General features: G+C 29.6%; 2 protein-coding genes across 8 annotated transcripts in view; one reads left to right on the plus strand and one right to left on the minus strand.

The window, feature by feature from the left end:
* The window catches only part of LOC108733856 (palmitoyltransferase app), an 8,387-nt gene extending 5,378 nt beyond the window's left edge, over window positions 1-3,009 (minus strand). Inside the window, exons 1-9 of one of the 3 annotated variants that reach the window (XM_025973467.1) lie at window positions 2,530-3,009; window positions 2,206-2,431; window positions 1,818-1,978; window positions 1,557-1,741; window positions 1,373-1,484; window positions 1,158-1,312; window positions 980-1,101; window positions 835-928; window positions 372-444 (exon numbers count right to left, since the gene is read on the minus strand). In XM_025973467.1, coding sequence (XP_025829252.1) covers window positions 372-444; window positions 835-928; window positions 980-1,101; window positions 1,158-1,312; window positions 1,373-1,484; window positions 1,557-1,741; window positions 1,818-1,978; window positions 2,206-2,399 — 1,096 coding nt within the window. In that variant the 5' untranslated portion in view covers window positions 2,400-2,431; window positions 2,530-3,009. Of the gene's footprint in view, window positions 1-371; window positions 445-834; window positions 929-979; window positions 1,102-1,157; window positions 1,313-1,372; window positions 1,485-1,556; window positions 1,742-1,817; window positions 1,979-2,205; window positions 2,432-2,507 lie in introns of those variants that run through there. The other 2 variants (XM_025973466.1, XM_025973468.1) reach the window with 2 other exon arrangements.
* A 1,114-nt stretch (window positions 3,010-4,123) lies between these two features.
* LOC108733877 (RNA-binding protein 45) lies at window positions 4,124-12,994 on the plus strand. 5 transcript variants are annotated; one of them, XM_018465223.1, is made up of 9 exons: window positions 4,124-4,473; window positions 4,564-4,678; window positions 4,731-4,925; window positions 4,979-5,247; window positions 6,702-6,998; window positions 7,184-7,283; window positions 8,535-8,691; window positions 8,746-8,879; window positions 12,763-12,994. In XM_018465223.1, exons 1-8 carry the CDS (start codon window positions 4,287-4,289, stop codon window positions 8,848-8,850), a joined length of 1,425 nt encoding a protein of 474 aa, XP_018320725.1. In that variant the 5' UTR covers window positions 4,124-4,286; the 3' UTR covers window positions 8,851-8,879; window positions 12,763-12,994. The 5 variants fall into 5 exon arrangements, with proteins under 5 accessions (XP_018320725.1, XP_018320724.1, XP_018320723.1 ...); XM_018465222.1 differs by having other exon boundaries at window positions 8,746-8,853; window positions 12,144-12,994; XM_018465221.1 differs by having other exon boundaries at window positions 8,746-8,853.
* The last annotated feature ends 4 nt before the right edge of the window (window positions 12,995-12,998 follow it).

The following is a 12,998-nucleotide window of genomic DNA, read 5'->3' on the forward strand; positions in this document are numbered from 1 at the left end:
GTAAGTGTACCGCATAACCCCGTCGTTTTCACTTTTGTGCTTTTTGAGCGGTGGCTTACGTCCAAAATTCTTGTTATATCGTTTTTCTGGAGGTGTGTAAGATCTGCCATATCGCTCTTCTTCGCGACTCGAACAAGAGAAACGATCAGAATTATTTTCACAGGAATCGTAGATATTTTCACCGGGATTATTGTCGTCACGTTCGCGAAAATTTCTGTATGAATTGCGTACATCATAAACAATGTTTTTGTTTTGTACATGAACATTATAATATGAAGAAGAAGGCGGTAGGACAGATCTCGAAACCGTTCTGCCGTATATGTCTGCCGATTTGCTCAAACGAAATTCTTTCAACAGGGGTTTGTACGTACCTGTAGTTTCGTTATTATTCCGTCGATAGAATTCCTTTATTTCTGTTGTTAGATGTAGCTGTGTCGAACCATTCTAAAATAAAAAAGAAATATCAGTGCAATACAAAAAACAACACCCCAATGTGTACTTATAGTGTCAAAATATATATCTAAGCGATCGGAAAAGTAGCGTTTTTGGCTTGTTTAATTTAATTTAAATTTTTGGCAAATATCCAATTAAAAAATAATACAAACAAATATTTTAAATCATTTTTAATCATTCTCCGTTACAATTTAAATGTAACGCGTAAAATGAAAAAATATTTTTATATTTTTAATGTTTTAGCAAAACTAAGATGCTGAAAAGATTTTATTTTCTAACTTTTAAAATTATGTAAGCTGTTTATTCTTAAACTTCACATAGAAGAAATTAAAGATAAACTCAGTAGTTCATGTTAAATTAAATCAAACAATAGTGTCTCACCTGTACAGGATAAGGCTTTAAATCAGAAGTTGGTTCAGCAATAATAATATTTTCAGTTATTTCTGCCTTGTAATCTTCAGTAACAATTCCTCGTCTTAAACAATATGTTTTATTAATTTTACTAATTGTAAGTACAGTGTTTTACCTGTCAATTAAAGATGGAGCTAACGGACCACAAAGTATTTGGCAACAGTTTGAACATACATTTCCGTATGAATATGGATTAAAATTTTCTTGTCCTCTTTTTCCCGTAAAAGAACCTTTTATCTATAAGATGAGATCATTAGAAACATAAGAAACAAAAAAATAATAACTAAACTTACATCTTCATTAGTGGTTTGGTTGCTAGTTGTGAGGTAGGTATGAAAACCAGCAAGACCTAAAATACTCCAGACACTGAAAAAACATACTACTGCACTAACAACACTTGCAGGTGATTGTTTTACAGCATCCATGAAAGGCATATCTTCTCGCGTTACTAAAAAAATGCCTTTTACAAATGATACATAAATGTTAGATACGCTTATAAACATCTTACATAAGATAAGGTGAGCAACAGAACAAGAAAAGATATAAACAGCAAGAAAGGCAAGAGAAACTATGAACATGTAAAAAAATCTATAGTTTCTTTTTCCAACACAGTTCCCGACCTAAGATAAATAAAAAAAACATTATTAATTAATGTAAAAAACTGATTTAATTGTATAGTAGGTATATCTCACCCATGGGCAGTGATGATCAAATCTTTCAACACAATTATCACATAAACTACAATGAGAAGCACGTGGTGGGCGAAATATTTTACATGTAAAACAGTATTTCAATTTAACAGTTTGTCCTTTTATTAGCACCTCCTTAGTCCTTGGTGGTGGTCTATATGTTGGACTATTGGCCGAATTTGTTACTTCTAAATGTGAATATTACTTTATTTTCTTTCAAAATTTTTGAAAATATCAACTTGCAAAATATATTCTTTTATTTACCTATTTGCTTTTCAACATATGCTGCTTCATCAGGTGTAGCTCGAGGTATAATTCCAGGATCACTTAAAGATGTTCTAAGCAATGTTGACATTGTAAATACAAATAGAAAACATCCTATAAAAGGAATTGCTAAACTCACGTTTTCAGCTAAATATTGACAACTAAAAAAAGAGAGAAAGAAATAAAATGAATGTACCTGCAACATCACTGTCATATTATAAGAAAAATAAACCTCAGAGAATCATACTATCAAGATTTCAATTTTGTAATTTATTCTATACTGAAAAAATTAGCAAACTATGAACTATTTATCCTTTTTAGAAGTAGTAAATGAGTACAAACGATTCTAATGTTAAATATCACAATGAACCAATACAAACCAACTTACTCAAATACAAAAAATAGTGTACTTGTCCCTGTTATCAAACTAACTGTAAGTAAAAAAACACCTGAATGTGGAGCAGTCATCAGCCTACCATCACAATAGAATTTATTTCGACCTGCAAAAACTTCCCATTTTCTAGTATGGCCTGGATATATTTCCCATTTTCTATTAGTTGGAAGTTCATTATTTGCAGCCATTATACTATTTAATTTAAGTATTATAAAAGGTTCTGCAAAAATAATGCAGCAAAATTTAACATACTATACCTTTCCCTTCCTATGTGCAAGTATAAAATATTTAATTACCTTTGTTTTAATAATAACATACATTTAAAAAAACTATTTATAATGTGAAGAAATAAATTCATTCTGCACAAAAACTGTAGTACTTAAAGTTTGCAGGATTGCTTTTCTAATACCATTCATTTTTCCTCACGTAATAGAAATCCCAGTTTAAATTAAATTAATTATAACCAATTGTTGTAACTGAAACTATGATAAACTGTTTGTTGATCTGTCCAGAAAATACACTTAATACATTTAAGATATTTTTAAACCGACAAACATTTTTTTACACTGACATAAGCATCGCAAGCATATATCTCTTGTATATGAGTACCTTGCGTATCTACATAATATATGAATTAAGAATATGAATATAAAAAAGATTGTAAATGAAAAAAGAAAGATTATTCTTATCTATGACCATTGTACTATGCATATACTATAAAGCCGTTCCCAATTATCATAGATAATATTACTTATCTATCTATCTTTACTCTCTAGTTATTTGCATAGACAATGTTATATATGTGCTTGTCTGCTTGCTATGTGACTTGTTAAATAAATATTCACTACCACTTAGAAAACTGCAATATTTTAATCATTTTCCATAAAGAATAACCAAAACCATAATTACTTTTTATTCGTTATTAGTACCGTCCATAACTATTAGAAAAAAACATTAGCAGCCAGTTACATGTAAGGTGTCAGTTAAAGATAGGAAATCTAAACTCCTGAAACCGAAAATGAATCTAAAAACGTCATGAATAATAAAAGATAAATAGAAAAAAGAAAATACAAGGGTCGCTACTGTACATCAGCTTTAGTTGAGCATGCGCAATTTTTCAAAAATCAATTGTACGCCTCCGTTCATCTTGCACGCCACTAATTTTTGAAAGAACAATGGAACACAACATTATTAGCTGTATTTATTTCCTTTTTTACTTTGATTCGCACATGCGCATTTGTTAATAATTAGTTATACTTCTCAAGCTAGTATGCTCACAACTTATTTTTGAAAAATTCGTATGCGCAAACTGCAGAAAATAATAGAAAACGAATATACCTATTCACTGATCAATAAGGAATATGGACATTGTCGTGAATATGGCGCGATGATGAAAACTAATGAAATTTAAATTGCGATCTACTTCTGGTAGCTTCGATAAATTTCTGATCAAGAACTTAAATGAACATAGTATTTTATGTTTAGTAGATTTGGTAGTTTCGAAAATTACTACTATATTACTACCATAAATTTATACAATGAACCTAACCACTCCCAACCTGAAGTATATGGAAAATATAGAACCATGGTTGAAGAACAAAAAAAAAAATATATACATATGCATTATGAAAATTCTTTTTACAACGTTTTAAAAAGGAAAAAAAAATAAATAGCCAACAAATATAACAATAGTGGTACTATCTACCGTGGTTATTGCTATAAGTGAAAATTATAGATGTAGATTTAATTTTATGGACATAGATTTTTTGTATAATCCATAGAGAAATCCTTGTTTTGTCAAATTAATAGCAACTGTATATTGCCATTGTGTAATAAATTTTGGATTATGAAGATTATGTTTTAATCTATGATTATGATTTTGAACAGTTTGGATTTTGATATTTGTTATGCAGCTATTATCTATGGTTATGCAGTTTGATGTTTGATAGACCACTAATAAATAACTTTTAACTTTTACTTCAGTTAAGAAAAGTTGTTAAACATTAATTAATTATTGACCACTTGGTAGTTTTATGTAACAGTGTGTATTTATCGTAGTATATTATTAAGGCAACATGACCGACCGTTACGATAGAAAACACTCATTTAGTGAAAAATCAGATGATGATCCCCCTAATTCTAGATTATTTATCATTTGTAGCAAGCAAGTTACCGAAGAAGATTTGCAAAATGAATTTGCAAAATTTGGGAAAATTGATGAAATATGGATAGTTCGTGATCGCCAAACAGGAGAAAGTAAAGGTATTTTTGAAATGTTTATTAATAATCTTACATTGTCATTATTTTTATTCTTGAACAGAACATCTCTGTATTATGTTCACAATTTTCTAGGTGTTGCATATATCAAATACACCAAAACTTCTGAAGCAGCATTTGCTTTAGAAAATATGAATGGAAAAATGATTGCCAATTGTAGTAGACGCTTAAAAGTGATGATTGCTGCTAGGTAAGCTAGAAAAGAATGTTTATTTGAATTAGAACTTATTGATAGTTTGTAGCCGTGATCAAGGTTCCAGAAGAGACGAGAATGAAGAAGAAAAATTACAGAGATTATTTGTTTTGGTTCCTAAAAATATGACTGATGATGAATTATATCAAACATTCAAAGATTATGGAGAAATTGAATATGCTAATATTATTCGAGACAGAGAAACAAAAGAAAGCAAGGGATTTGCTTATGTAAAATTTTTTAAGTAAAGTTAGTCAAAACTGCTTCCTTTTTTAAATAATTATGGAAAACTTCTAGATTTACTAGTGCTGCAAAAGCCTTTGAAGAATGTGACAGAAAGTTTAAACCTGTGTTTGCAGAACCTCGTAAACCTAAACAAGAAATGCCAGATAAATGCTATTCTTCTAAGTTAGATTCATATTCAAGTAATACTCCTAGTATTTATTCTAAAACTTCCATTACTTTACCAGAAGTAAACACCAATGAATATTTTACAAAACTTCAAGTTGTAACTGATCCGTATGTTAATCAAGATCAGTTGTGGAGGCTCTTTGACATTGTACCAGGTTTGTTAATGGTTTCTGTTAATTGTGGATGTGTAGTTTGCTATCTCTCTAAAGTTGACTCAGAAAAATAGCAAACTTTAAGCAGTGCTGCCTACTTTGTTTTCACATATATGATTAGATAAAGTTCTTATCATAGTAATATGCAAGAAGACTGAAGGTAGGAATAGAAAGTACATTGGTTGCTTAAGGGTTACTGCATCAGATTTGCTGTGTAAACAAGGACGTTTTGTTTGCATTTTGTGTTTGACAGCTGAAAATACCAAATACTTTTTAGACTTATTCGCTTGACTAAGTTTTTGCTTCTATATCTAGTCTAGTCATTATCGTCTTCATATGCAAAAACACCCAAATACGAACCACCTGTCAGACTATAAATTTCGCCTACCTACACATTATGATATGGACCAAATTATTCAACTATCCTTAACGACTGTATCCCCGGTTTAATATTTGCATCATCAGAGGTATTTCTCGTGCTGTTAAAATGCAAGGTGTATTATGGTCCTATAAAATTTTCATTTACTTAAAGAAAGATGTTTAATAAAAACAAAAAATATTTACAGACATTAAATTCGAAAATGAATGAACATTGCACATTTTATATCAAAAATTACATATAGCGAATAAATAAATTACAATGAAAGGATGAAAATCCATGGATATAAATATAACAGATAATAATAACAATAATAATGATTCAATGTCATATTAATAATTGCATTGAAAGTAGGCACCAGGTTTCTGTCCTAGCATCACTATTATCCATTTAAATTATATTGGCGGCATTGCAGTATTTAAAGTAAACTTCAAAGAGGGTGTCGTAAACTACACCTTTTATCCTATTTCTTGTGATGTAAATAAGTTCAATTTTATCCGTATAAAAATTGTCACATATTAAATGTAATCGTGTACACATTTCATGCTAGAGATAATGTACCTGAAGATTGATGATGTGAAATGAATATATCTGAAACGTTTTTGTATAGTTGGTATATTGTTGATGTTAAAGTCACTTGTTGAAACTTATTCATATTTAAATTAAATACAAAAATTAGTAAAAATTTCAGATTACCAAACAAATATTTATACTCTAAACTAATATCATTTATGTGGTGATGATGGGAAGAAGATTAAAATTTAAATTCAAGAATGGATAATTATCCTTTCATTGGTAATTTAAGAAAACATTGTGTTTCTCCACTTTTAAATTTAAATTTTAATCCTCTTGTCTTCTCCAGCACCTAAATGATAATATTAGTTTGTAGTATAAGTATATGTTTGGTGGACCAGGTTTGTTTCTTTTTACCTGATGAAGATAGTTTGTAAGGAACTAATACTGTAGTGAGTTACGATTTTTTCATGAAAATTTTACTAATTGAAGTGTTAAAAAGACGCTCATTAGTAAATTGAATAGTATTTTCATTTCAATTTGTTTAATGTCTTCAATATTCTAGGTATGGAATTTTGTGAATTACGACAAGACAACAGGTCACGTCCTAGTCGATGTTTTGCTACTGTTGTCTACAATAGTCATCAAAGTGCCGCTTATGCAAAAGAGAAACTGCATGGATTTGAGTATCCTCCGGGAAGTCGATTGATAGTAAAACCAGAAATTGAACAAAGATCATTTTTTGATCAACCTAAAGAAATTCCAAATCCATTAGCAAACAAAGGTATTTTAGAATTGGCCGAAACAATTGCAAAGGCAACAACACTGTTACAAGCGGCTAAAGGAATTCCTGGAATTTCCGGTAATATAAAAAAGTTATTGGCAATTTATCTGCACATATATCATGCAAGATTGTTCTAAAAATTATTATAATTAGATGTATTCCTTAATAAGTTCTGCGTTAAGAAATTGTTGTGAGAAAGCTACCTTACTCAAATAATTAAACCTTATCCCAGATAATTATTTATTTGAGCATTTATTTTATAGATCTACTACCTGAAAGTAGTAAACTGTCCAATACTGTTTGTAACGTTTCGTTACCGGATCCGCAACCGTTAGCAGATATAGATGCCGAATGTATTACCAGGTTACTTTTTTAATTACTTTCCTTATTAAAATTGTAAATGGTCTTTTAAATATTCCTATAGTCTTATATTAATTAATTGAAATTCCTGAAAGATTTATAAGTACATAATAAGTACTGCATTAAAAGTAAAATTTTACTAATTAGAGACAACACTGGTACCCGGCGAATCCAACACTTTTAAGATTGTATGAGATAATGTGTCAGAGTGAAAAAAGAAAAAGCACTAATAATAAAAATAGCATAATTAAAGGAACCATACATTTATAGTTATTAAGAATTTGACAAAGATAGTAATAAGTCAATTTGACATCGAAGTTCTAATAATTAGAGATGTACCGACTATGACTTTGGTCGACTAACCGACTAGCCGATTAGTCGGTTCTAAAGAGACCAACTAGTCGGCCAAGCCGATCACGATTTTGGGGATATTCGGCAATTTACATGATGCTTCGTTTACAGCTTATTTGAGCGCAAGTTTTGCTTACTTCGCATTGTTTCTTGATTTTTGTTTTTACACAATAGTGTTTTGTGTACATACATAGAAATTTTAAATAATTCATTACACTTCAGAATTCAAGTTATAAGTTATGTTGCTGTCGGGTATCTGGTATTGAGAGTTATGGAGATAAAATATTAAGGGATAGTTTGTGAAGTAGAAATTAGAGACTGGTAAATGATTAATTAAAATATGAACGAGAGGTACCCAAATTACCACTATAAATTTGATAACTGCGGACACGTATTTAGCTCACTTCTTAATGCGGGAATTATCAAAGCGAGACTGGTTCTAAACTGTTAACTATACGTTAACTAAGTAATATGGCTCATAAGGCTTTCCAGCCTCCCATAATATTAGTTATTGAACACATTCACATCTTTAAATCGAATTCCTTAGTTGTTTATCGAAGCATACATTAGTTAAAGTCATTTCTGATCAGTAGTGGTTTTTAAACATTAAATATTTGGTACTGAACGTATTCAAGTTTTCTTCAAAACTCTTCTTGTTTTCGTCTTTCTTCTGCCCTTCAGATGTTCAAATTGAGTATGTATAATTATTAAAAACACCCACTCTGAACATTCCTATAAATTGTCACAATTTACAGTTTAGAACCAGTTTCGCGTTGATAATGCCTACATTAAGAGTTGGGTATCTTTTTTATTTTTTAGATAGTTTGTTACTTTATGAAATCAAAAAATTCGAATGAGTTAAAATGTAATTATGTATCATTTTTGTATAATTATAAATTTCAGGTGCTTCATAGTTTGTAGTCCAAACCCGCCTCCAATGTCAATAATGAAAGATATTTTTAGCCGTTTCGGAAATTTAATCGACGTATACATGTTAAATAACCGGAATTGTGGATATGCAAAATATGCTACAAAAGAATCAGCTGAAAGTGCCATAAAGGTGTTTATAATTTTTTTTTCGCAAAACATTCTTAGCAACACAATTTTTTTGTAGACTTTACACGGTGCCGAAGTATGTGGCATTCGTTTGAAGGTGATGCAAGCAGAAGAACCAAAGAACGAGAGAAAACGTATGAAACTTGAAATTAATCCATATTGAGGGGTGAGTTTATTACTAAATTATACGAGGTAAGATGCAGTAAGGCACATTTGGACAATTTTATTTACTCTTCGGATTTTTAATTCACAGAAAATCTAAAAATGGGCATGAACTAATATTTTAAATAACTAACCGATTTCTCAGTTTTTCGAAGGTTATACTTTATTTTCTTTCATGATCAGTAGCTATGGTAGGTATCTCCCTTAATAAGGGAATATTGTAAGGAGAGCAATTTACTCATATCAATCAATACTGAGGTATTTTTCGTTTAATATTATTGATATTCATAATCAAAATTCAATATTTCTAAATTCTAATATATCAATGTCTTGTTCCACTTCAGGTTTATCAAACTTGTTTAAAAAAAATTGAAGAATACGCTAATGAAACAAGCCGTAAAAATATTACAATTATAATGATCCAAAGCCATTCACAAAAATTACCACAATTAATGCATTATTATTAAAATGTCTAACTGATAAGAACTTTCGTTGTACAATTGGAATGAAAGATCATTAAATATATTTAAGTAACTTAAAAACAAAAGGGTTTCCGTGGTAAAGTTCGTATCAATAACGCCTGAAATTTACATGTTATATATTTTTTATAGCTACTTTCTAGTCATTTTGTTAAAGCATCCGCATATTTGTCTATTTTTATTATTGAATATAGTAACAATAACATGTTATTTTTTGGTAAATCATTTTTAATTTTTCAGTGTGCAAAATTTGTTAAGTAACTACTTTTATTTTAATTAAAGTACAAAAAGCTTCAATTTTACTTTGCCGCACTCATTGTCAGTAGGTATGTTTTAAAAAGTTGACAGAAATCTTTTTTCTGTTTTCAATTCGTATTCATTTTTAGTATGCTTTTTTAATGTGAAATATTTTTTCGACCACTATAAATTTTGATCAAAATAAACTACAACTCTCGTTCTAAGTTGTAATTTGTAGATATACATTAATGAAAGCATTGTATTTTAATGAATAATGCAGGTTGTGAGTTACAACATGCTGATTCATGCTAAATAATTTCACAATAAATATTTTGTTTTTTGGAATGAAAATTTCAAATTTTCTTGAAAATGATATCTTTAACAATAAAACATTAGTGCAACAAATAAAAACTTGTTTTAATATACTGCAACTGATGTTTATTTGAAAAACACATAAGAAACGCACGCATACTATTGCAGTTTGTGATTGATACAATCCTTAATTATATTTTTTCTTATGCCTTTTGGATTTAGTTTCTAATGTCATGCTGCAGACAGTCATATTGTCATCTAATGACATTCGTTGCTAACAATAGTATTTCAAATGTTTGGCAAGGCATTACAAAAGGATCTATTTGACAAACTGAATCTACGACGCAGCTTATACATGTACGAAAACAAATTACGTGCCCAAGTAATTTCGATAAATTGTTCTGTATATATTTTGGACCCCGCTAGATCCTTATGGAAAATGGTCCTCTATCAAACTCTTTTAAACTTTGGATTCTGATAGTTTTCGACGTGTATATCAAAAGCCTCAATAGACTTCTAAGGTATAATTATACCTATTAATCGTATTGGATACGTTCAAGTATACGTACAGTAGTATTATTTTATCCTGTCCATCAATTGACCTAAACGAGAACGTATTCAAGAGGTTACGCTTTGTTTTCATTGCACCTTTTCTATGTACAGTTACAACAAAGATAGGCATAGTGCATTTTCTTTCGATTTAAACCAAAAATAGGTCACATATTGGACAGGATAAAATAATATTACTGTATATGCATATATTTGATGTATTATACCTATATTGTATTGTGTTTCGGACCAGGGATGGTAAGCACTCTACAAAAGTGCGGTACACCTCAACTTTATAGTTGATATACTCAGAGATGTAATCAGACACCAACACAGAATATATAACTTGTGTATGAATCTACAACTACACCTTTTGTTTTCATACATTGTACAAACTATAAATTATTCCCCATGTGCAATAAGACGTTGAGGTGATACACGTTTGTAGAGTTTATTACCATTGCTGATCTGAAAGCATAACGCATCTATAAATGCAATACACATAGGTATAATACATCAACATATGCATATATGTATACTTGAACGTATTCAATACGGGACCATATCTTAAAAAAATAATTGTTTATGACTTATCGCCCCACTCATTGAGAATTTTTATCGTCTAGAACTATTAGAATCCAAACTTTCAAAGACTTTGACAGGTGGCCATTTTCCGTAAAGATCTAATAGGGTCCTTTGATTAGGTGCCTTTCCTTCGCTATTTTAAGTAGAATACCCTGCATTTTATTTGTGTTTTGGACACATGGTTTGCTTAATGAAAAATATCCAAACAAACCATATATTGCAGGAGATAAGTTTAGAAGAATAGAATCGAGATTTTTGTATTTTGAAATTACATCTAGCAAAAAACTATCAAAAAGTGGTTCCCAATGCTAAAAAAATGAAAGAACAATATTATTTTATTTTCATGAAAATGGAAATACATCTATTTCAACATCTACAAGGGACCCATTCACTGATTCTTTGATTGGACATTTGCGAAATTCCTAGGACCCAGGCATAATTATAAAATATTTGAGCATCTATAAATGCANTATTATTTTATTTTCATGAAAATGGAAATACATCTATTTCAACATCTACAAGGGACCCATTCACTGATTCTTTGATTGGACATTTGCGAAATTCCTAGGACCCAGGCATAATTATAAAATATTTGAGTAAAAGTATTTGAAATACTTATTCAAATACTTTTAGAATATTTGTAATTATATTTGAAATACTTTTCAATGAAAGTATTCATTATTTATATTTAAATACAATTTTTTCTTCATTTTATTTGATTTTTGCAAAATGATTTATAAACAATTCAATACAACAAAATATATGATTATGTATAAATTGTTAAGAAAGTGTTGTAATAATTATAATAATGCAAACATATTTTCCTATAGAAACTAAGCATTTGTTTTTGTATTTAAATACCTATACAAAAACAAGTATTTGTACAGGTACTTTTTACAAGTATGATCCCTGGTAGCTGCTATAATAGATGTATTTGCATTTGTATGAAAATAAGCAATAATATTGTTTCATTTTATTTATTATTTGTCGCTAATTCCTTTCCTTCTAAATGTAATTCCAAATTACAAAAATTGGGATTCTTCTAAACTTATATCCTGTCATATTCGGATTGTTTTCTTTTTTTGGTTAAACAAACAACACGTTTGAGCAACAATTTTTTCACATTTTTCAGGTATGTAAAATAGCAGCGGCAAGTAAAGAGAGAAAGAGGACACTTTGGTTGTGATATGTTAATATATTTATTAATATGTATTAACGTATGTACGTTCAAACGAAACGGCGCATTATAATATCCAATATTTTGCTACTGCATTGTGAAGAGGATTATTTTTAACGTTTTACATGATTGATTATACATTGTCCCCAGCGGTAAATTCAGTTTATTAAATAGATACCTTTGTAATGTCTTGCCAAGTATTTGAAAATATATTAGCAGTGTTAGTGTTAGCAGCAAATATTACTAGATGGCGATATACTACCTGTAGTTTTATATTATATCAATTTCCTTATACGGAACAATTTCGATTTGGACGGTCGAAACTGCCTGTAACGTCCCAATGAAAATCAATAAGTTCGAAACTGTGATCCACGTCTGGAAGTATCTATCTTACTATTCATTCAACTTAATGTTCTTCATTAAACATTGTTTAGTTGTATATGTTGGGTTACAAAAACATTTTCTGTTGTGTATTAATTTTATTTCCATTTTGGTTAAGATTTTATTGCTTTCTTTATGTTTTGTTTTAGAGCAGTAATAATTTTTTCATCAATAACTGTTATTACCATTTCAGTACCTACTTTTACGAACACACGGACGACTTGGATTGGACATTTTTCACGACAGAGACTATTACCGACTGGAAATAACTTATTCAAACATAACCGCAACTGCTTACCCAATACGCAACTTTACTGTAACTTACAATTTACTATTCATATGACTGGGATGTATTTGTGACTTATATTGGATTGGATATGTGTAGTTCTTTTTGAGTTATTAAATAAAGCTAAGGTTTTCTTATCTACT

This window comes from Agrilus planipennis, unplaced genomic scaffold (genome assembly GCF_000699045.2).
Source record: "Agrilus planipennis isolate EAB-ADULT unplaced genomic scaffold, Apla_2.0 scaffold85, whole genome shotgun sequence".
NCBI lineage: Eukaryota > Metazoa > Arthropoda > Insecta > Coleoptera > Buprestidae > Agrilus > Agrilus planipennis.